This window comes from Sprattus sprattus, assembly GCF_963457725.1.
Source record: "Sprattus sprattus genome assembly, chromosome: 8".
In the NCBI taxonomy this organism is placed as follows: domain Eukaryota; kingdom Metazoa; phylum Chordata; class Actinopteri; order Clupeiformes; family Clupeidae; genus Sprattus; species Sprattus sprattus.
In genome coordinates, this window is record NC_137927.1 from 3,516,232 (window position 1) to 3,542,298 (window position 26,067).

Genomic DNA, 26,067 nt, shown 5'->3' on the forward strand with positions numbered 1-26,067 from the left:
CACGCTGCCACTCTTTATGGAAAAACACCCATTTATCCTGCATGCGTTCCGTACATGTTGTACACATGCATGTCAACATGACAGATGACTTTATGGGATCAATTTACATTGGAGTACTATTCCAGCATTCCTCAGGGTATGTTCAAATGAAATGTCATTTATAATCATGGTGAATGATCAAAACATTCTAATACATCACAAAGCATATGGGTAACTGAATGTGAATGTAAATGCAACTGTTTACCTGGCCATAAGTAGCATTTGATTCATACCACTTTGGTGCATGTCATTTTTCTGCAACGTTTCAGGCCTCGACACAGATACAGTAGGCTCTCCCTAATTTACGATCTCCTAAGATTAAGTGTGCATTTGAAATATTGACTGATGCCATTGGTGAGTGTGTGGACTAACGCCATTGCCATCTGCACTAAGCCTGCATATGCATCATCTGAATGTATGGTTTAGCTTTAAAAGCACCTACAAATATTCTTAATGAGAAGATGCATCTGGTGCCGGGGAACGATGTGAAAAAGTGTGTTTATACTCACGCAGAGCTGGAGCGACTGGCCGTCTCAGAAGGCCTGTGGAGATGAGGAGAGATGGATTAGATGAGCCACAGAGAGGAAGTGGAGGAGGAGGAGGAGAGATGTGGTACGTTGCCATGGAGGGGCTGTGCGAGGAAAGAGATGATTCACGGAGGAGAGTACAGGATGGAGATGCAACTAGTGAAGAGAGGGTGCATCTCTCTTATTAAAGAACAGGCTAATGCTGAGCTCAGACAGTGGCAATATGAAAGAGTGTGTTTGAAAGTGGGAGAGGGGGATAGAGAGAAAGAGACAGAGTGAGAGAGCAAGAGAGAGGGAGAGATGGAGGGATGCTTCAAGGCAGCTGTCATTACAGCCCTGTGTTCTCACTGCCACCTACTCTTCTTCTGAACATAGAGAACAAATATCAGCTCTCTCTCGCTCTGCCTCTCTCACGCTTTTTCTTTCTCAGCCTCTCTCGCTTTCTCTTTCTCTGCCTCTCTCGCTTTTTTTCTCTCTGCCTCGCTCGCATTCTCTCATTCTGTTTCTCTCGCTTTCTCTCTTTCCTCGCTCTCATTCCCGTCCTTTCACTCAATTACTTATTTTTCATTGTGTCTCTATTTTTCTCTTGCCCACATCACTCTTTCTTTTAATTTGGGTCTTCTTTTAAAAGCCTTCTTTTCTCTTCTCTCTCTGCCCCTCTCTTAGTCTCTCCTCACTGTGTGTGTGTGTGTGTGTGTGTGTGTGTGTGTGTGTGTGTGTGTGTGTGTGTGTGTGTGTGTGTGTGTGTGTGTGAGCAGATGAGAGTGCTGGTGTGACAGACACAAATGGACCTGAGCTAAATGTGTAATTAATGACTTCTGGGAAGAGATGAGTTGGAAGGTCAGAAAGACAACAGAGCAGAGAATGCTGGATGAGGAATGGTAACCTCTAATGCATGTGGGCACTGAATACACACACACACACACACACACACACACACACACACACACACACACACACACACACACACACACACAGACAGAGCACACAGCTGGTTTTATAATACTGCTTCACGTGCAGACACAAGCTAATTGTTCTCATGTATGCTATAATGATCCCAATAAAAAAGACTGCAGGAAACCCCAATCCTACGTGCAAACACACTCTTCCCCTGAAAACACACTCTTCCCCTGCACACACACTCTTCCCCTGCACACACACCCTTCCCCTGCACACACACCCTTCCGCTGCCTCACCCTCAAAGTCCTCTACTCCACTCCGCTCATAACAACACCGTGAGGTGAAGAATGATTCGCCACCTACGGCCCACTAACTCAGAGGTGGCCTACATGGGGCTACCCCACATAAGAATGGGTCCTTGCCAGAGTCAGCAATAATCTGGGTTCATTTCCATACACCCCAGAGACACACACACACACACACACACACACACACACACACACACACACACACCATACACACACACACACACACACACACACACCATACACTCACACGCCGTACACACACACACGGCATACACAAACACACACACACGCACACACACCAGCCTAAACAGTGTAGGGGTAATGCCATCGCCCCATCCTCTATGCTAGGAGCATATAAGGATCCAGCGACACCCCCCATCCCCGCCACCCTCCTTCCCTTTACACAGCCATTCATCAAGCTAAGCAAATTAACACCAAGTGTCATGTGTGTCATATCAAAACACAGAGATTACCCCAATCCTTCTGTAACAAGATTTGCCCATTTCCGCCTTTTATACCTCTCTTGTAACCCCCTTCTCATCCCCTTTCTGTCCATTGCTCTATCTCCCTCTCGCTCTCTCTTTCTAGTCTCCCTCTTCTTTCCCATTCTCTCTTTACAGTCTTAATTGAACTGGCAGGGGATGGGGCGGTGGGGGCACTACCTGATTAGGCAGCTACACTCAGTGGTGGCAGTGATGGCAAATCCATCTTGTAATAAAACTGAGATGGATTATTGCTTTTTCTGCAGAGCAGGCAGACAAGAGCCTGGCGCTTTTCAGCGCTCCTTATTGCAGCACATAAATCCATTAGAGGGGCCACGGAGGCTTTGGTATTTATCTCATATCTTGCTCACACGCCATACACACACACACACACACACACACACACACACGGCATACACACACACACGCCATACACACATACACACAAGCCATACACAAGCACACACAAACTTACAGACACACACGCCATACACACACACACACACACACACACGGCATACACACACACACGCCATACACACATACACACACAAGCCATACACAAGCACACACAAACTTACAGACACACACGCCATACACACACACACACACACACACACGCCATACACACACACACTCCATACACACACACCACACACAGACACATGCCACACATACATGCACATATACACACACACGATGATACTCACACACAAAAACATACTCACATACACACAATTATCCACACAGATATGCACATACACAATCTCCCTCTTTCTCTCTCTCCCTCTCTCTCTCACACACACAGAAACACACAAGCATATGTACACTTACACACACACATTCAGCTATCTACAATGCATGATTCTTTTGTTCTTTTTTTCGGTCACAATCATATAGACTTCCTCTTTCTCTCATATATAACCCTCTCTATCAAGCACACACACACACACACACACACAGATACACACACACACATATACAGTATAGACTCTTGTATATAAACACACCTTTCACACCTTTCAGTGCTGAGGGATTGTTTACAGTATTTCACACGTCCACATCTGCCCCCTCACTGTGCTCCATCTCTCTGTCTCCTTTGCTCCCTCACTGTGGGTCTCTAGTCGCTGTTCACTGTTCACTGAAGAACTCCATTCTCCCTCAGTCTCTCTCATTCACACACACACACACACACACACACACACACACACACACACACACACACACACACACACACACACACACACACATACACACACATACACCCTCTCTCACACACACACACACACACACTCACACGCACACTTTACAAGAAGGCGTGGATGCTGGCATTCGAGGTGGGTATAAATATTACCGCAACAGAGACAAACATTTGATGTTTCAGTTACACACCCACACCTGCATGCATACCACACACACACACACACACACACACACACACACACACACACACACACACACACACACACACACACACACACACACACACACACACATCCATCTGTTAAGGGCAAGCAGCTGCTTCAGCGCTCCGCTCTGTGTTCTTTTTGATTTCTCCAGGGCCTGCTGGAGAAGGTGCAGACCATCTTCCCTCGCCCACTTTCCCTGAGAACCAGTAGCCCATAGGCTCAGCAGCAGCAGCAGCAGCAGCAGCAGCAGCAGCAGCGGCCCACCAGCCCACCACCTCTCACTGAGGGGCTCAGAAAAGTCCACATTAAAGTTCTCCCACTCTACTCCTCTTCTCGGCGGCGGCCTCTATACTGAGAGATGGCTTTGAATCCTGCTCACGTCCAGGCACCCGTCCTTTTCATCCTGAGTTCATTTAGACTACATTCCATCCACTTCTCTGAGAGGCAAAAAAGAAAGGGCGGGGAAAAATGAAAGAGGGATAGGGCTCTAAAGAGGTGGGTGACAGAAGAAAGAAAGTGATGAATTTTTTCGCAGTCATTTAACTAAATCAAATGACTTGCTTTGAATGGAGAAGAGGTGGTTTTAGATCCCCTCTTATTTGAAATGAAAAATGCCATTAATATTCCAACGCTTCCTCGCGGGCAAGGTAACTGACGACCTCCTGTTAACTTTATCTTCTGTCACTTAAGCGCTGGAGATGGGAGGGCGGCAGGGGGGGTCTTGACTTCAGACACAAGAGAGTGCGTTTGATTCCAGTGAAATCACTCATGCCTCTACAGACAGACATGACCTCTTGGATGCCTTAGCCTTCATTCAGGCCCAATGCTACCATTGAGGACACAGAGGTCCTGCCCTCAGTGTGTTTTCCCATTACAAGGGGAGCAGTCGCTTTAGCAAATATCAGCTTATCCCATTATGACCCAAGGCACACTTTGAAAAAGCATTCTAAAGGCATTGTTTGAGAACGATTTCCTAAAACCTTTCTGAAAAACACAACAGAAACATTCAGTAGCTAAAACCTTTATTTCTCAGCCTCTGTAACAAGAAACATGAAAACAAACATTGGAGAGCTTAAACATTTGGCTTTAAATGTAAATTATTGCATTTTCCCTAATTCTTATTTGTTAATCAGTAAACACAGTGGTGGTCCGTCAGGGCCAGCAAAGCCTTCTCTGCTGGCCTAAACATCATCAGAAAATAAATGTAATAGAATCAATTTAATTTTAATATTTTCTTTTCATAAATATGTAGTAAATTATTTCCCATAGTCCATTCTCTTCATTTCATAGCTTCCAGCGTTGTTTATTTATGTTAGAGCTTTCATCCAATCATATTTCAGCTATCATGTGTTGCCAGGCTCCGAGAAATTTTCCCCGAACAGTGAGGGCGCCTGTAGTGTTGCCAGGCTCCAAGAAATCTTCCCTGAGGCCTTCAGAATTAACAGTGAAGGCCCGTGTACATCTGATTGGTTATCACAACTGGCTGTTTCAGTTCATTTAAGTTGAATGAACTGAAACAGACAGTTGTGATAACCAATCAGATTTCGAGTTGGCGACATTGGGCCAGCTAGCAGGCCTCGCGTTGAACGTGACACGTAAATGTCCTTTGATTGGATACTGAGGCAGACTGATGCAGTGCCTCAGTGCTCAGTTTAGTTGGCGAATGCGAAAACGTACACATAGCGAAAACGTACATTTCAGTTTATTTTCAACCGACAATGGCTGAAGGAGGAGATATAGATATTTTCGCTAAAATAAGACGGAACTTACAAGAAAAACTGGATATCGTGAGGATCGGGTAGGTTTTATGAAACTGCTTTGCAGGTGGGACAATGCGATGTTTAGTGGACAAACTTGTTAAAGCTCACATAGGCTACTTTCAGTGGACTTAATAAAACTTTGTAGACTAATCCCTGAAAATCGCCTTTTATTTTTAAGTTGTGACAGTAATATCCAAGCCATCATATAACTGAGAGTTTACTACTCTTAATGTATTGTTAATACGGGTGTATTGATTTTAAATGCTCTGGAAATATTAATAAAATCTGTTGTACTCGACTATGTTAAGGTGATGCAATGCTCACTTATACTAACTTTCTGTATAAATATATGGTTCAAGAGCCATGGCGTCATAATGATGGTATTAAGAGGTGGTTCACTCAGTTTAACTGTCGTGTAGGACATCGCTGAAGGCCTAGTCGTAAAATGCACAGACCGCCACTGAGTAAACAAAAATAAATAACATAACAGATTATAATAATTCTTTGCTGTTGAGCACTTTGAGCTGCATTGTTTTGCATGAAAGGTGCTATACAAATAACGTCTATTATTATTATTATTTGTATTATTATTATATATAAGAAAAGTGACAGAGTAAAAAAAAAGTGGCACTGTAATAAATAAATAAATAAATGTCATCATCCAGCCTTCATCTACTGTAGGTGAAAACGTCAAACGGATGTGCTTGCCAAAGCTCTGCATGTGTACAGCCTCGTTGCACTGTCTGCAGGCACAGACTGAAGCATCAGTGCACACTGTCTGTAGATCCTTCTCTTCTCAAGGAGTTTCTCACCGTCATGCTCAGATGTGGTTGCCTCAGGTACTGTTGGTCTAGAAGCACTGTCACTGGGGTAACAAGTTCCTGAGCCAGGTCCTCCAGCCACTCTTTGTAGCCACTCTTGTACTTGGCTGCAAATGTCTTTCCTCCAGCACACCTTGCAGCGGTGTATTGCAGTGTATCATCTATGCATTGTATCATCTGGCAGCCTGTAAAACGAAGTAGAGCCTTCTCCACCAATTCTCCGTGATTTTATCCTGTCAGCTGTCCCAGCAAATCCACACCTTTCATGTGTTTTTAGGTATTCGGAAAGGCTTGCTGGCTACAACCTCAATTTGGTGGCGCTTTTGCATCCTTTTCTCCACTGACCCTCTGCCAGTGGGACCATGGGAATTAGACAGTACCGTCACAGCTTTGGTGTCTTCCCAAACACAAAAAGTGAGGTTCTCCACTTTCAGCTCCTTTGAATGCATGTTTGCCCAACGAAGCTTTCTTGCTTGGTCAGCGTTACGTTTTTTCGGGGAATCCCTTTTCTGTTGACACGACCTGTGACATGACTGGATGCCTGTGTCACCGGTCGTGGCATCCAGTCATGTCCTGGAGAAGTTCCACCCCTGTGTAGAAATTAACCATTAAATTGGACAGATTAGACCTCTAGCAGGGTCTGGCTGAGTCCCTGATGACCTTCACCCCCCCCCCCCCCCCCCCCCCCGGGCTTTAAAGGGATAATCACACAAACGTCACACCAGGTGTTAATGGGTTAAATTAGTATAATTTTCAGTTCTGGGCCAGATGTCCTCACGGCTCAGCTGCTGCCTAGCCCAATACCTGTATGGCTCAGACACACCTGGGGTGCCCACTAGTATTCACTTACCCCTTTGGTAGTGGCTCAAATGATTATATGGGGTGATAACTAGTGGTCGCTCAAATTATCATATGATCATATGACCTTGCTATTGCGGCATCTGATGATGATGTACATATACTGTATATGATCAATTTGACATAAACGTGGATCTTTAAACTAAGTGAGGTTTATGTCCTGTGTGGCATACTCTCTGGAATCACAAACAGCTTTGTGCAATGGCATTACATTAGTTGGGGATCAAATGTTTTCAAGTTGTGGGATACCTTGTCATATAAACCCTCTGTGTGTGTGAGAATGTACGTATGTGTATGTGAGTATGTACGTGAGTATGTGTGTGTGTGAGTATGTACGTGAGTGTGTGTGTTTGCATGTGTTTCTGCACGTGCATCGAAGTGTGTATGTGAATGATTGAATATGTATACATGTGGTGTGTGTTTATGTACTTTACATGTGTGCATGAGTATGTGTGTGTGAGTGTGTGTGAGTGTGTGTGAGAGTGTGTGGGTGTGAGTGAATGTGTGTGTGTGTGCGTGTGCGTGTTCGTGTGCGTGTGCGTGTGTGTGCCTGTGCAAGTGAGTAGGTGTTTGAATGCACAGTCTGCCATACATCTCAAAGTGTCGCTCCTTTTAAATGGAAGAGAAAACTGGAGAGAAAAAGAGAGACAGGACAAAGGAAGAAGGAGGAAGGAGAAAGAACTATGGAGGAGTTAGAGAAGGAGGAGGTGGACATGCAAAAGAGCAGCACACACACACACACACACACACACACACACACTCACACTCACACACACACACACACACAGCTAATTAATCATCCATGAAATGTACTGTATTTGCATTCTCTGCTTCTTCCCTCCTCTTGTTGCCACTTCGATGAAATTCCTCTGATTCTTCAGGACATCAGCAACCTCTTAAATGACACTCTACACACACACACTCACACACACGCACACACACGCACACACACACACACACACACACACACACACACACACACACACACACACACACACACACACACACACACACACACACACACACACACACACACACACACACACACACACACACACACACACACACACACACACACACACACACACACACACACACACACACACCAGGAGTGGGGTCGGCTCAAGCGCAGAGGCAGAAAAATCGACCACATTTTATGGACAGGACATTTTGTCCCTGTCTGAGAATAATCAAGAGATGTACAAGCTGCACTCCACACGGACACTCCTTCTCTCTAGCGGCATAAGTACAGCATGGGGACGCCCTTGCTGGGGGTCCGTCCCTGAATCACAGCACACGTTGTTCTCTGCTGTGCGTTCTATACTGGGCAGACACTGCTGAGAGTGCGAATGACTGAGTGATGGCTGGATCGGGCAGCAGCGCTCAGAAACAGAAGAGTCACTGAGCACTTACTGAGGGCTGGATCACTAGCCGCCGCTAGCCTACCCATTCAGAGTAAGAGTCCAGATAGCTGTCGATTCACTAGCCGCCACTAGCCTACCCATTCAGAGTAAGAGTCCAGATAGCTGTCGATTCACTAGCCGCCGCTAGCCTACCCATTAAGAGTAAGAGTCCGGACAACTACAGATCACTAGCCGCCACTATCCTACCCATTCAGAGTAAGAGTCCAGATAGCTGTCGTTTCACTAGCCGCCACTAGCCTACCCATTCAGAGTAAGAGTGTAGATAACTACAGATCACTGGCCACCGCTAGCCAACCCATTCAGAGTAAGAGTTCATATAGCTGCAGACGCTGGAGCAGATTTGGGCCCAATCTGGGAAATAGTTGTTCCTGCATTGGCTTCTATCTGCTGAGGCACCCAGAGGAAGAGGAGGAGAGGAAAGAGGGTATGATGGGATAGAGGAGGGATCTGAGGAGGTAATGAAATGTTTGCCGTGGAAGTAAATTGTGCAGCGCTCCAGACATGATGGTCCCGGTGTTCTCCACTGCCAGCGAGGTTTATGGTCTTCCGTGTGCAAACCCCGCGCCCAGGGACGGCAGATCCATTTGGAGGGGGTCTCCTGCTCGAGAACAAGCCCAGGTTTGGCCAAAATTGGTTTGGGAGAAATAACCATTTATCTATCTTCCAGAAGGGGTGGACATAAATAGCTTGCTGCTCTAACAAGCTTGCTTGCACTCGATAAACATATTAGCAGGCCAAGCCCTTCCTCATTTTCTCCCTCTCGCTCTATCTCTCTCTCTCTCTCTCTAACTCTCTCTCTCTCTCTCTCTGTTTCTAAATCACTTTCGTCTTTCACTCATTCTCTTCCAAAAACATATCTCTTTTTTCCAGTGATTGCTTTCTCTCTAATACCCTATCGCTACCTAACTTTGTCTCATGATCTTACCTCCAACTCTTTTCCAGACTCGTATTTCCACATGGCCTTCTCTAGCTAATCTTATCCACTTTGTTCTCTCCACTTAAGTCTCTGCTTTTGATTATTTTACCAGGTGCTTGTGTTTAGGTCAAATCTGATCTACACAAATGCAAGTGACTGCATTTTACCCTTATCTCCATAAACAAATGAGCCTCCCTTCAAATACCCACTTTCCACTTCTCGCTCCCCCAATCTATTTTTCTTTATCCACCTTTTCACTCCCCTCTTAGTGTCTTTCACTATCAGCGCCATCTCTTACGTTCTCTCTCGCTCTCTACCTCTCCACCTCTCATATCCAGTCCTGCACTGCCCTCTACTGGGATGTATGTCTGATGTGTTACCAGTGTTTCCACTCCTAATGCATGGTGCCCAAGGAACCATGTGCAAGACAGTCCTAGTCCCTAAACATGCACTTGTGCCACCCTGCAATTACCCTCAAGGTTAAAATGGTATGAAGTGGAGAACAGGGCTAAGAAAGACAATGGAAAGGCATTGGATGCAGAATGAGCCTCTTTGTTGACCACCCATCGTCTGCCGCACAAAAGTAGTACCTTAAGGTTTGCAAATGCTAACACTTCAACCAGTGACTTTACTGTTTGCTCCCTGCATGCACCCTGTGGTCTCTGAATGGACATAGCTAGTGCCACCTATAGGCAGGATATGGCTATTGCAAAAAACTACGGCACAAGGACCCGGACAACAGGAAATGTAAAGGTTTTATCTATTGGTCGCAGCCTCTTTTAAAATGTTGCAGTGTTGCTAAACGTTGGCTTATCTTTGTGTTTTGTCCTATATCATGAAAGATTGACTATCTTGCACGGGGATTCCATGAAAACATGGCATGGTATGTCTCATAATGTGACGGCAAGAGACAACCAAAAACACCCTTATTGGAAAATACTGAGAGAAGCTGTATCCAGCCCTATGCAGGTGCTCGTGCTACCCATGAGTGCTAGGAACCCTAACCCTATAGGTTTGTGCTACCTATGAGTGCTAGCTGCAGCCTGTGTAACCATAACCCTATAGGTTTGCTGCAAGAGCTGCTGTGTTTGTGTCTATTTGTTTCTTTGCCTGCGTTCATTAGTCTCCCACTCCTTCATCCAGCATTCTCTCATACGTGTGTGTGTGTGTGTGTGTGTGTGTGTGTGTGTGAGTGAGTGTGTGTGTATTCAGTGCCCACATGCATTAGAGGTTACCATTCCTCATCCAGCATTCTCTGCTCTGTTGTCTTTCTGACCTTTCTTCTCATCTCTTCCCAGAAGTCATTAATTACACATTTAGCTCAGGTCCATTTGTGTCTGTCACACCAGCACTCTCATTAGTGGGCCCAAGAGGACTGCAGGAGAGCCAGCTAATGCGATTTGCCTCCATCTTTAACACAAAACCATTCAGACAAATAGAACCGCTCCTTCTAGGCGTGCAGCTTTACAAAGACTTGCTTTGTTTGCGCTAGGTTGACCTGAGAAACCCCTGCAAGATCAATGGGCCCAGGGGCTTGTGTGTGTCTGTGTGTATGCGTGCCTCTGTGTTTTGAGGCAAAGTAATTCTGTGTATTGCAATGCATTACAAAAAAAGAGTTTCTGAAATTGCTGTCTTCATGCTATTCTGAAGCAGACAAACTTTTGTGATATCCCTCAGCCACAGAGTATATGCTCCTAGCTCTACTGTATGGGTAGTTGACGATCTTACTTTAATTGAGTAATCTTTTTTGACCTGTTCGAGATCATGTCTGTACCTGTGGTTACAGTTGTATTTTGAAAGACAGTGATTGAAACAACAGTTTTTTTTAATGTTATGATGTTACATGATTTTCACAGTGTTCTGAAACATGTTATGATGTTACGTGATTTCCACAGTGTACTGAAACATGTTATGATGTTACGTGATTTCCACACAGTGTACTGAAACATGTTATGATGTTACGTGATTTCCACACAGTGTTCTGAAACATGTTATGATGTTACGTGATTTTCACACATGTTCTGAAACATGTTGATTTTAAGAATTGTGCTTTCTATATAATTTCACAACCCTCCGTGAATTTGACAGCACGGGTCAGATAAACAGACCTATGCCATTGTCCTCTTCTCTTCTCTTCTCTTCTCTTCCCTTACCCCCACCTTAGCTTATAACAGAGCTATGCATCTTTTTTTTATTTCTTGCATTATATTTTCTCTCATAGATCATGACCCAGGTTCAGATTTGAGAGAAACTGAAGCAGTTGTGAGTCATATAGAGGAGTAATGTAAGGAAGCATGGGTACTGCAAATCATTGAGTTTGTTCCTGTACACACAATGACAATAAAGTTGTATCTAATCTAATCTAAACAAACACAATCTAATTTGTTACATGTCCAAGAACATAATGCAGTCCCTTTCATCACCACTAGAAGGCAGTGTGGCGCACATATTGAAGCATCCCTAAGCAGGTTGAGCGCAAAACGTTTCTCTCTACTCTTCTCCAAACTTTCCTTATTTCTCCACCTCTTGCGGACAATTCCGAGTGGGGGTTGCAATTTCCACCATGACCACTTGAGGGTGATGGAGAACATATGTAGCATGAATCACAGGGAATAGGAAGGTGGTGGCAGAAGCCATTGAGTTTACTGACAAAAATGATATAAGATAATGAGTCTGATTCTGCTAACAACTATAGCCTCCATTAAAAAAAAATATGTGGTGATGTTTTTTTTTTTTTTTTTTTTTTACTGCTGAAGGTCCATGTGCAATATTATTTCACAACACTGTATATCACACTTATGATGAGTCTGAATGACAATTAAGTTTACTTAACTTGCCTGAAAAACAGAACGGAACAGCAAATAATATTTTCAGTATCATTGGGACTGATATTTCGACAATATACATTTCAACATATACAAAATAGTAAGTGATTCTGTTTGTTTATTTTTTTATGTTTAATTTTTTTTCTGAAGAAAACAATTATGTGATGTGGAGTCGAAACATAATTGATCGATTTATTTCATTAATTTAAAGTAAGATTTAAACAAACAGACTTGTTTGAGGAACTACTTCTTTCTGCCACACATTGAATCTTTCCTTATCTTACAGAAATGTTGTGTAACGGCACTGAAAGTTATTTTAGATGCAACAGTAAATAATAATGATTGAATGAACAGGTTGGGCAGGGACGTGCACAGGAGTGGGCTAAGGTTCCTCGGGCAACTGCCCGTTTGCCCTCCTCGACTGAAGTTGCCCCTCCGAAGGAAATACTGTATATATATATATGCGATCAGGGGACGGGGGTGTGGCAGCAACGGTAAGCGAGAGTTTAAAATGATATTGGCAAAATTTGCGATCAGATGACGGGGGCGTGGCAGCGGCGGTTAGTGAGTTTAAAATGACTAGTGCAGTGCCCGTAGGAATTATGCATTCTGTAGTGTTAGCAGACGTAGGTGTAGGCTAGCTGTTGTTCAGTGCAGAACTGGGAGGATAACATGACGACTTGGCCCGACATAACTTACAGCGAGAATTGCGCGTATTTCGTGGACTCCATAGCAACAGATGGGAAAGCAATGTACAATCTGAAAGCCTCCGAGGCTTATCAATATAAGCTACCATTTGTAGCGGCCACTCTTGCGTTGTGATTTTGATTGGCACCCAGCCATTTATTCATACACTCTGACAGGTTTAATGAACACAGAGCAAAGGCGATCACACAGTATCTTCCGAATGACAGCCTCTCCCAGCCAGGGTAAATGCAGACTGAGGTTTATAATATTGCAATAATGAGAAAACAAAGTCTACACACGAATTACAACAGATACATCGGGACACATCTGAAAACCTCTCTCATTGCGTCAGTAGATGCATGAACGCATGGTCACTGGTCTAGGCTTACCATCAACATTGAATAGAAAGCTAACTCTTATACAAATACATCAAACTACAATATACTACTTAACATGGTAATGAGAGTTGGTTACATGCCAGGCCCATACGCATCAGCTGGGGTAACATCTATGACAACGACTGTTCTATGACTATGACATTATTCACGTCGCGCGGGTCCGCTACATAGTGCCTCACTACAGTGCCTACCGAAAACGGTAAAATACAAATATCTCGCGAACTATGAATTCAAAAATCTTCAAAATCAAGGATGCACAGGTTCATGACATGCGTAGACAGACTGACAGACAGACACACAGGTTCCTGGATTTATAGATAGATAGCGTATTTTTACAGTACATTTCTGCACTTATTTGACTTACAACTTGGCAAACTCATTTCATAAGCATGGTTGAAATGTAACTGTGATTACAGCACTTATTCATGGCATATGCAAAACGCATGAATTTTACTCTATACAACTCTCTCTCTGAATTCATAGTTCGCGAGATATTTCTATTTTATCGTTTGCGTTTGGATTACGCGTGGATTACTATTCCCTGTCTGTTAGATGACTGTACAACTCTAGACATTACTTTGAAACTTAATATAAAGAAGCTTATATAAACGAATAGATAAAATCAATCACTGTCTTAAGATTAGGCTACCTGAGCAAAAGTCTGTATCTGTTCACCAAGAAGAATTTGAATGCGGACCTCCTTATGGTATCCAACGCTATTCTTAACTTGAGTGAAGGCAGGATAGTTTTAATACCGCTGATATTGTTTGTGACGTAATTTGTGACGTAATTTCGGTGCTACGGGAAACGATAACCCATTAGTGCCTACGGGAAACGGTAAAATACAAATATCTCGCGAACTATGAATTCAAAAATCTTCAAAATCAAGGATGCACAGGTTCATGACATGCGTAAGCTACATGCAAAATCTCATAACTAACGTAACTACCGTCAGGGAGATACGCCCTAGACTGACAGACTGACACACACACAGAGATTCCTGGATTTATAGATAGCCTACTGGAACAAGAAAACACAGACTACATACAGCAGTGAAACAAGGTGAGTTTCCTATAGATCAAACATGGTCTGAATGGAAACCATATGGGACCATCATACCTTTCAGAGTATAATGAATGGTAAACTGTTATTGGTTACCAAGGGTCTTACATTAAAGTGTTCTCAGAGATTCTAGCCCCGGATCTCAAAATAATGATATTTAAAAAGTGCCCCGTATTATCTATCTATAAATCTAATGTAATTAGTGTCTACATGTCCTTCTTTATCGTAACGCTGATTCACTAGGTGCAACACCTAACCAGGTCCGTGTAGACGCTAATTACATTCAGAATAGCGGCAGGTTCAAATACACCTGGCTAAACAGGAAACAAACTGCCCACACTGAGTATTTCGTGCACCTAGCCAGAGATGGGCAAAAATACATCAAAATGTATTTTGATACAAAATACAAAATACCCTTCAAATAAATGTATCAAAATAAAATACAAAATACTGTTGCCAAAAAAATTAACAAAATAAAATACATGTATTTTGTAATTTAAAAAATACAGGAAATACTTTTTCTGAATTTTCAGTTTTCACAATTTGGTATAGCAGAACATTCAGGTTTGGGCTATTCAGTGGCGTAATGAAGTTACCACGGGCCCAGGTGCAGGCTATTATGACGGGCCCTTGTCAGTGTTGTAAGGCAGTGGTTCCCAAACATTTGAGTCTCGTATCCTTTTTTTCATGTTTGTAACCGCCGGAGAGAAAATGCCTCTTCGCTCAATTGGATACCTAGAACCAATCAGAGAAACGTAGTATGACCATCTAATACATTAAACTTTTACCGGATACCGTAGGAAGGACGGCAAAAACATCTTTTCCATCGACAAGAATAATGCCTTATTTGCGTTTCTCTGTTCCTCTTTCAAAATTAATGCGCTGTCAATATCTGTGAGATATGCATGCTCACATTATTCTTATTAGCAGCAAGGCTAGCTAGCTACTATGTGATTCAATGGATTTTTGGTCTAAGCGTTAACAATTACCTAACAAAAATGTGCTAGAGAGCTTCAGTTAAGACTTACATTCTTGTTGCACATACACAACTAACCGAGTCAACGTAGACATAAAAAAGTCGTGTAGATAGCTTAATTCACATAAAATATTTCCCACTAACAGGCTCTCGAGACGCCGCCATCTTGGAATGATTTCAAATCTACCGTTAATTCAACTCAAGCCATCTGTCCATCATCGTATAAAGCCCGCCCTGACAATTTGATTGGCTAGATCCGTTTCGGATCTGTGATAATTTCTCCCCAACGGAGCAGTGCCAGACCGAATTCCAGACCAAAATGTTGTGGGCGGGGTTCGGTCTGGAATACAGGCTATAAAAAAGCTTGATTGAAAAAAACAACTTGATTGATTTTGTATATATATATTTTTGCAGGCAGCAGCTGTGTGACTTTCATGTTTTCCCAAAACTGGGATCTCATTGCAATCTCTATGGCTTCCGGGAGGGCTATCCCCACCGTGCTTTCGTCATACGTAATTGCGTATAAGGACTTCATACGGCTTTGATCAAGTCACATTCTGTCAAGATGGCTAACGTTCAGTGCAACAACTGGATTCGCTCTTTGAAAGAACCTCCTTTTAGTCGGTGTACTAATGAAGATAAATTGACAAGGATCAAGACAGCTATCTAAGTTTTCGACCACAGCCCTGTTTTGTGAAAAAAATGGATTTAACATGAGAGTCAATGAGAGAGATCTGGGGTAATTTCCTCTTCGCCCAAAAAAGGGGCGGGCCATAAGAAGCACCACTTTTGGCAAATTGACTGATGCCTGATTCGACAATGACATTCAGAGGCAGATCAGATGGTCTAGTGGTAGAATCAGACAGAAAATGTTTTTCCTTCTTCCTTAACACTGGAGAAAGTATTTTGAGTATTTTAAATACAAAATTACTCCACTCTAAAGTATTTTGTTACAAATTACATTCGATTTTTTATCGGCCCTATCAAATACAAATTTCAAAATACTCAAAAGTAAATTAACTAGTATTTCAAATACAAGTAATTGAAATACTGCCCATCTCTGCACCTAGCCTATAGCCTACCTACTTACAAAAATGTCTCTTACCTGTTTTCGTTGCTTTATGGGCTACTGTAGTAATTCAGAGAAAGAGGGGCGGACCCGCGCGACGTGAATGATGTTATAGTCATACACTGTAAAAAAGGATTTGTTGTTTTAACTTAAAAAAGTAAGTAACCTGGTTGCCTTAAAATTTTGAGTTAATTGAAACTCATATATTAAGTTAGCACAACGCGGTAATCAAGTTGCTTCAACTAAAGATAGCTTGTTGATCTGACTAAAATTCTAAATCAGACAGTGTTCTATTAACTCAAGAATCTTTGTTAACACAACATTATCTTTAGTTAATGTGACTTGAAATTATACATCATATCAACTCATTTGAGCATGGGATGCATTGAGTCAACTCCTCAGTTTACGTTAACTCAACTTTAAAGTTTAATTTGTCTTGACTAGGATCTTACTCATGTTAACCTAATATACCTTGCTGTAATAACATTTAAAGAAATTGACTTGGTTGCCTTAAAAATCTAAGTTCTCTCAACTCAATATACCTTGCTGTAATAACATTTCAAGAAATTGACTTGGTTGCCTTAAAAATCTAAATTCTCTCAACTCAATATACCTTGCTGTAATAACATTTCAAGAAATTGACTTGGTTGCCTTAAAAATCTAAGTTCTCTTAACTCATTGCTTAAGTTAACATGACAAAAGCCCTTTTCTTTGCTCTACCAGCTATTCTGACAAAACTGATAACATACATAAATAAGCAAACAACTTAATGTACAAGAATACATAACATTTATATTTATTTCAGATTAAAATAATGACCATCTTTTACAAGTTACATGTAATATGAGAGTGTTTTGAGTCGAATACGAGAACATTGTGTGTGTGTGTGTGTGTGTGTCTGACATTACTAACAAAGTTTAGATGAGTCTATGAATAACAGTATATAAGTGATGCACTTCATATAAATGACGCACATTTAACAGTATGTAACAGTATAGAAGTGATGCACATTTAACAGTATGTAAAAGTATATACTACTCTTAGAGAGGTTTACACAGGAGTTTGTTCCGTAGTCCGTGAACTCTCACAGAGCAGGTGTCTCCACCAATGTTCATCACAACTTTTTGGATGACCTCGCAGGTGTACCGTAACTCCTTGGGATAACCAATGTTTAGGGCATATAGAAGACCAAAAAGAATAGCAAAGGTGTACAGCACATCCTTCAGGTCAAGAAGAACGATTTATCCCTTCGACCATTTTATCTTCTTTGTGAGTTGGCTAATCAGGGAAGAAAGAAAGGAATTACAATAGGACACAAAACACAGCCTTCAACGGCATTTGTTGGTTAACAATGTATTTCATCAGTGAAAAGTCGAATAACGGTAACATAACAGCTGTTTCAAGAACTCAAAGGACCAAAAATAGTTTAGTTAGTACCTCTTTAAAGTGAACGCTTTCACACTTTATAAGAAACACTTGGGCCAGAAACAAAATTAACGAATTACCCACATGTAAATGACTTATAGATTATCCAACAGTTAAGAAGGTAAGTACAGGAACTTAGGTAGGTATTCTTGGTTATAGGTTATCCATAAGGTACGTAACGTAGGCAAATAAGCAGGGCAGGAATCCGGGAGCATAAGGCAGACATGGAAACAGTGAGCAGGCGGGGCCAATCCCAAAAGAATTGTCAATGCATGTGGCAGGTGGCTGGGCTAGTTGTGTACCTGTTGTGCTCTGGTTGGCGGGAATTATATGAACATTGCTCCTCCCTTCCTTTCGTTATAAACTTCATCAATCAACTTAAATTCATCACATTATTCGGAATTAATGTATTATTTCAAATGGATCCAACACCCATCTAACTTATTTGGAATTCCAGCCCAATAGGTTTACCTCGTACATACTCAAGATGTCCCTATTAAACTGCTAATTCTTCGTTTAAACTGTAACCTCTCAAATCTAACAACAAAGAGATGTTCACATACCTCACATATCTTGAAGAACTTAGAGGGCTGCTCTCTCAGGAAGTAAGGAAGGCCAAGAAGGACAAAGCTCTCCTACGTTGGTTCGAGTTCTGCAATAGGGCACACTGAATATTCCGAACAGAATCTCTGATCATCTAGTCGCATAAGTGTCACATGAGAATATGATTTCTAACAGACATGAAACACTGTGAAGGAAATTTTGGTTTAATTTTAGAAAAACAAATACTCACATCATCATCAAGAGACTGGACAAGGCTCTTGAGCTCTTCAATGCCATCTCTCGTCTTGTACAAACGCAAGAATCTTGGCACATACTCATCAAGTCGATCAAAAAAGGTCTTCTTGAGGTCTATGGACACTATACGTCTGAATTCTGCCGGAATCTAATCAAATGCAAGGCACACAATGGGAATATATTATACAACAAAACAGAAACACGTGGATCAACTATCTTTATCATTTATGTTTCAATGCAATTCTATTTTTAAGAAAGTAACCCCCGCTTCAAGAAAGGATACTAACCTGTTTCGCTGTAAACAAAGCAGGCCATCTGCTCTTCACATCCTTAACCAAAGGCTCGTCCTCGATCACTTCCTTTCGCCTTAAAGAAAATGTGCTGTCCATAAGGGCATCAACTTCTTTCCAGTCCACAGTCCTTTTCTTCATCTCACACTCTAAACTCTTCATCTTCACTCTCACACTCTTACAGCCAGTAATGTGCAGCTTCTTCCTGAAGTTCCCCATTTTAAACTTCAGGCTGAACTTCCAAGCAAACCATCCACATGTAGATCAAGGCTCTACACACACACAACCAAACATTCGGGGTTAAAGATAAAACAAACACTGAAATGTTCCATGGTATGTCAACATATGATTTTCACAAACTACTACAATGAAATACTAGTGCTGTACCTCGGTGGAGCAGAAAAGCCTTTGGAGAGATGAGATGCCCTCCTCGAATGGTGTATAGTGAGAGTGGAGGGTAGTCATTTAGATCCTGAGGGTCTATGATGGTGATGTCAAAGGCCTGGCTCTTGCACAGTTCAAAGCATCGGAGGTGCTCCACAAACCATGCTGCTAAAGGTTCAACAATGAATTAAGTTTTTTGAGGAACAATAAGCACTTTTACTATCTTCTTCTTCTGAAGGTACAGTGACAGTCTATGTATATACAGGGCAAAGGGCAAGAGCTTCCATAATGACAATGCTTACATTTATAATATTTGAAATCATGAATGCGTTGATTTCCCCAAGAAAATGTGCAAAACTTACAGCTCCAAAACATGAATTAGCCAGTCTACCTGGTCCAGTACAACCATATATTTCTGTTGAAAAGAAATTATAGTGTTAGCATATCTAAAGGGCAAAAAATACCAGAATTGAATTTAAAAGATAGCCATACACATACTTTCAATTAAAAGATGATAAAGATTAAAAGACCATTACAAGCATTGAGATATCACCTAGAGAGGCCAATGCATTTTTCTGCACTTCAATACTGTCTTTTGAAAATAACAATACAATATTTAATCAATGGATTGTCATAAAGAGCCACATTGGTTCTTGCAGGCAAATCCGTGCCATACAATACTTTTTATGAGGCTATGTGTTCCCAATAAAGTATTGTTAAAAAGATATTAAATTATTCAGTTATCAATAAATGATCCATCATTCATTTAATGTTATTGCTAAATTGAGTCATTTTGGAGCTTTCAATTGTGGTGCTTGAGCCAAATGACGGCATGGTGCTCTCTCACATGCACATGATCATGAGTAGCTTAGCTAGCTAACTTAACCACAACTTCTGCCTTATGAGCCAGAATAAAAACACTGCATTAAAACTGCCCTCAAACGACCAAAACTGCCCTCAACAGCCACAATTCAAGCATAACAGGCTTAACATGAGCTAGCAATGTACTTGGCTAACCAGTCCTTCTTGCAACCAGCTAGCTAGCATTAATGGTTACAAAGGAATGTAATATAGCCTAATGCTAATACTTTTCCGTTAATTATTTATTTATTTATGCGTTTATTTGAAAAGGGACAGTGTACATTGATAAACATTTCCCAGAAAATTACCGTTTGTCCTTTAAGTGAACAAATATATGTTTCAAACCAATTTTAAGATAATGTGATCTAGTCGACGTTTTCTTGCAGCTGGTCCTGCATAATGCAAACCGTCTATCTAGCTAGCTACTGTATGATAGCCAGCTAATCTTCAATACAATTTCGGTTAGCAAGTGCTTAGCTTGTGAGTTTGCACTATCAGTTTACCACGGATTTAACCATCATCTATTTTCTGTTTCTATTCCCCCCTACAAACAAAACTGAAATCATAAAGAAATAAAAACGAATTCTTAAAGCGAACTTTACTCACCATAAAACCACGTTGGTTGAGCCTACAACATTTCCATCCAAGCACAAAATGTCGAACTTCTGTTCTTGTTCTTCTTATTTTTTGTGGCTGTTGGCGGCGGTTGGCTCAGCATAAAGAAAATCAAAGGAATTCACGCGGGGTATATCTGCGCATGCGTGCGAAAGGTGACGCAGAGCCAGAGGCAGGTGAACTAATGACGGTTGTTGAACCAACAAGAAATATTAATTTGTATCAACTCATTGCAATTGTGTCATTAGTTTACACGACAAAAACACAGATTATTAAGTTATCTGAACAACACTGGTGAATACAGGTCAATTTGACAAAAAAGTTTAAGTTAAGATAACAAAAAGGCCAAATCATTTTTTACAGTGTAGAACAGTCGTGTGGTTAGCCTAGAGCCTAGACCACTGACCATGCGTTCATTCATCTACTGAGTCTACTAAATCTCATAACTAACGTAACTACCGTCAGGGAGATACGCCCTAGACAGACTGACACACAGAGATTCCTGGATTTATAGATAGATATTGGCAAAATTTGCGATCAGAAGACAGGGGCGTGGCAGCGGCGGTGACAAAAATGAATGTGTTGCCCCTTTTTTCCAAGGCAGAGCAACTGCCCTTCAAAATTCCTGTGCACGTCAATTAAACCAAATACACTTGAATGACCAAATAAACCTCATAAACCATGAATGGATCACATATATAAAGAAATTCATCCCCACCTGAATGAGTGAATTAGAAAAAGAGATAAGATGGGGAGATCAAATGGTGAAATGAAGAGAGAGAAAGAGCGAAAGAGAGTAAGATAGTTTGAGGAAGAGCAAGAGATTTAGAGAGAGAATTAGAGTAAAATATTTCGAGTAAGAGAGAGAGTTAGAGGGAAATATTTCGAGTTAGAGGGAGAGCTAGAGAGACTTTGAGTTAGAGAAAATTAAAGTAAGAGAGAGTTAGAAAGAGTAAGAGCTAAGAGAGAGTTAGAGGGGGAGAGAGTTAGTAAAGGAGTCAAACAGAATGAGTTAAAGGGTGAAGAGACCACATATGGTTGCTTAAATGCCATAATCTCCAACCAATCCAATGGTATTTTCCTGTGTCTTCAGGCCATGTAAAGCTCAAGTAAACCTCATTTTAACATTGTATTCTGCCTTAGGCCTACACAGATATGGAACGCGTTGCTGTTCTCGGTGCATCCGTCGTCCACTATCTTGCGAGTCTGTCGCAACGTGACACAGCATGACATGCACATTGAACTACTAATACGAATTCATATGTAAGTCAAATATCAACTGAGGTTCAGAAGAACCCGTCACAAAAGGACATTCAACAAGCCGTCATAAGCGTAGTTAACCATTAGCCGCTTGTATTACGTTGATATAGCGGCAACAGTCACTACCATGGCAACGTCCTACGCGCAAATGGTACACTCCTGAGTGTATCCGTCTGTGCGCACTGTAGACCACAATCGGTTGGCTGCACCAGGGTGCGCTTGCAGGGTTCGGGGGCATAATGGCAAGGGTTCTTCACCACGCTAACCCGTCCAGTCCAAATGAATCGCCACGTTATGGACAAAGAATGATATTCACAGGTAGGCCCGTTCACCTATTGATATTTCCATCCATTCATTCGTCAAACGCATGAACTAAATTTATGAATTGTATTCAAACCAAACTGTTATAAGTTTTACTGAACTTGGAAAAAAAAAAAAAACATTTCGTTTGTTTTGTAGGTCCTGACGGAATAGGGGATTACCGGACAAAACAACACGACTTCCCGCGATTCATTGGAATTGGCCCGTTATCTCCCGAGGGCTCCGGAGACCTGGACTACCTGTTCCGAGCTGCCCCCGGCAGCCTGCCGCCCTTGTCGAAGCACGGCTATGTTTGCGGTGTGGGCTGGGGCGTTCAGTATAGCGGTGCCCTGAACGCAAGAACTCTGCTCACTGATAACCAATTTAAGGTAGCCTACCCTATCACCCTATTTAGGCCACGGGAAAACCTTAAATATGCGCGTTACTTTGTCCTGACTAATTTTATTTAATGCATTCAGATGCTTCCACATCCTTTCATGATCTCCTGTGTCAAATGAACTAAGTAGGCTACTTGTATAAATGTATATATATATTCATATCATCCTAACGGGTTATATGGTAGTGAAGTTTGCTGGGTGGTTTGGGTATATTTATATTTATTTATGACTTGAGTGTGTGTGTAACTTAACAATATTCACATTGTTTTCCACAGTGCGGTGAATTTCGCACAGCAGCGGAAGACAGAACGACTCACAGATATCAAAATCCATGGTAGGCTGGTACACACACAGACACACAGACACAGACACAGACACACACACACACACACACACACACACACACACACACACAAGCTGTGTGACTCTGCAAACTAGTGTTTCCTGGAGGCAGTATTCATTACCTGAGAGTGCTGATTGAGTCTCAGCGCAGAGACCACTGCAGCACCTGCTGGCCTTCTGTTTCTGCATCCATTATTCACTTCCTGCCTGACTCCCACGCAGGTTTGAGCCGCCCCACTTTCTGGACAGGCAACCTGTGGGCGCCAGAGGCTTGATGGCTTGGACCCAGTAGAAAAACCAGAGAGTTCCTGTTGTGAACACAACACGCCCGCATTTCAGGTCAGGCCCCAAGAAAGTCTGGTGTAAGATGACCATGCAATCACTTACTCACCCATTTGTTCATACAATCCACCCACTTTGCCAGACTAGTGGTACTGGTTCCATATGGTAAAGAAAATCTTCTTCACCAATTATAATGTTGCATTAAAGTTTTCAGCTTGGCTGAAAAAGGTAGGCCAATTTTTTTTAATATTTTCACAACATGTAATATAGCCTATTTTTAAAGTGTATGTTCATATGTACAGCTATATCAGCCAGAATAAATGAAAAGAGTAACTCAAGTGAAACGAGCCATTCCATTTATATAGTTGACTTCTTCCACTTAAAACATTTAGCCACATAGGGAATGTTGCCATGCAACAAAGTAACAATCAACAAAGACACATAAAATGTTCTGCTTAAATGATTTGCTCCAAAGGCAGTAGATGTGATGTGCAAGTCCTGCTTGAAGTCAGTGACACAGTCTGTCCTTGTTTGAAATCCACCAGTTTGTAAATTAATCTCTCAGCCCCTTCATATATTCCCACACAGCAGTAGACTGACACATCTGGCTTTGACTGTGTTCTCAAACCCGCAGCAGGGGATCCTCACACATCCATGTTTGTTGGTTTCTCCCTGCTCTGACATATTTAAATGAACTCATAAAGATTCTCTTCAAGTAGAAAAACTGTCTAGTGAGTCCCTGGAGTAGGATTATAAAACTTAATGTGTTAGCTCTGTGACGCTGTCTCTTTCTCCCTCCCTTACTCACTCACTCATTCTCTCTCCTTCTCCCTCTCCCTCTCTATCTCCTGCTCTATCTCCCTCTCTCCCCATAGAAACACTTTGCCCAGAGAAAGGCGATGGGTACATTTCAGTCCAGCACTATGTTCCTTCTCCCCCGGACAGAACACAGCAGATGAGCAGAGCAAAAGCACTGCAGTCCACGTTCACCCATGAGGCAATAAAGAAGGATGTTTTTGTGTATGAACCAAATATCAGTTTCATAAAATGTCACTGTATGTTCCAAACTGGTCCCATTAAAAGTAAATGATATCATGAAGGACGTGTGTCACACTCATTCTTATGCAGTGGCGCCACCAAGGGGTGGCGAGGGGTGGCTGCTGCCACCCCAAAATCATTCTTTGCAACCCCATTTGCAACCCCTAAGACAAATTTTATTATGCATATTTATTTTAAATATTTAATGTACTCGAGATTTTTTTTAAATTCACAATATAGTTGTTCGTAATGTGAAAACGATTTTGTAGCCAGATACAGCGCGCTGCTCTTGCTGACTTTGTAGCTAGCTCCCCCTCCCTGACGTTGCTTGTTGGTGATTGCTATGAGAGATTTGAAGGAAACGTGGAAGACGGAGACCGTAGTAGTACACAGCACTTGGACAACACCTTTTGAACAGCACTTGGACAACATTTCCGACGAGAAAACTTCTAGTGGGTATGTATATCACACAATGGTGAACTCTCAAAGGAAATACATACATATGTTTACTTCATTCTTAAAACTGAACTTACTCATTACGTTTTTATTATTGTTGAATTCACGCTAGCATTGCTAAGCGGGAAAGTTAGCATAGCTAACAACTAATACTGAAATGGTGTGTCAATTTTCAGAGGATGAAACGAAAAACGGAAAAACAGCCAGGGGAGAATGAGAATGAGGAGGAACAGGCAATGAACTGTAAGAGGTGGATAGATCAGGGACAGAACACGCCGTGGCAGCGACGGTTCCTGGGCCAGCAGGTAAAGTTACAGAGATAAAATAGATATCCTTGCTACTGAAATGGATATTTCAGATAGGCTAACATCAGTAATGTAATGGCATCATGTTTCAATGTACCAGGAATCCGAAAGTTTGATAGGAATGCCTGAGGATAATTTCGGTTGAGAAGATTAGGCTACATGTTTTTGGTCATTTGCTCTATCAAAGTGCAATCTTAATTTTATTTTCAAGGAAAAACAAAGCAATCCAAATTAATGTATCTGAACTGTTCATGTATTGTCCATTGTTTTTTTAATGTTTAATTTCTGTTCATACAGATTTTGTTGAAAATGGCAAGCTTGTGAATATATTTAGGCAATATTATAAGATGGAACTGTTTAATTGTTTTAATAGTTTAACTGTCTATTTAAATGGACCTATTATAACATGTGCTGTAAATCTGTGCACTGCACAATAAAGCAATATCCAAAATATTTTTGGGGTGTTTTCAAATGTACTGTTCATTTAAACATAAAAATTAAACTACAGTAATTGTCAAGGAAAAGTACAGTTATATAAATGGTACTACTATTTAGCTACTGTGAAATAGGCTACTGTATAGTATACGTACACATGTAAAACAAGATTGCTTGTTTGAGAGTTGCCATTAACAGTCAAGAGATCAAAATATGTCTGTATACACCATATTACATAGATATAGATTTATTAGAATAAATAGTAGATTATTAAATTGGGTTATGTTTTTTTTTTTTTTTTTGTACGCCACCCTAAGATTTGCTGTGGCCCCCACTGGCCACCCCTGGAATAATTTTCTGGAGGCGCCACTGTTCTTATGAGGGTCACTGTGGTGGATGAGATTCCTTTCTCTGCAC

The 26,067-nt window shown here is 41.6% G+C and overlaps 1 protein-coding gene across 1 annotated transcript; it reads left to right on the forward strand.

The window, feature by feature from the left end:
- Nucleotides 1–22,333: 22,333 nt before the first annotated feature.
- On the forward strand, nucleotides 22,334–23,426 carry spmip2 (sperm microtubule inner protein 2; the record flags this gene model as incomplete). Its single annotated transcript, XM_080843289.1, has 4 exons — nucleotides 22,334–22,412; nucleotides 22,554–22,783; nucleotides 23,068–23,126; nucleotides 23,357–23,426. 4 exons carry the CDS (start codon nucleotides 22,334–22,336, stop codon nucleotides 23,424–23,426), a joined length of 438 nt encoding a protein of 145 aa, XP_080699415.1.
- Between the last annotated feature and the right edge of the window lie 2,641 nt (nucleotides 23,427–26,067).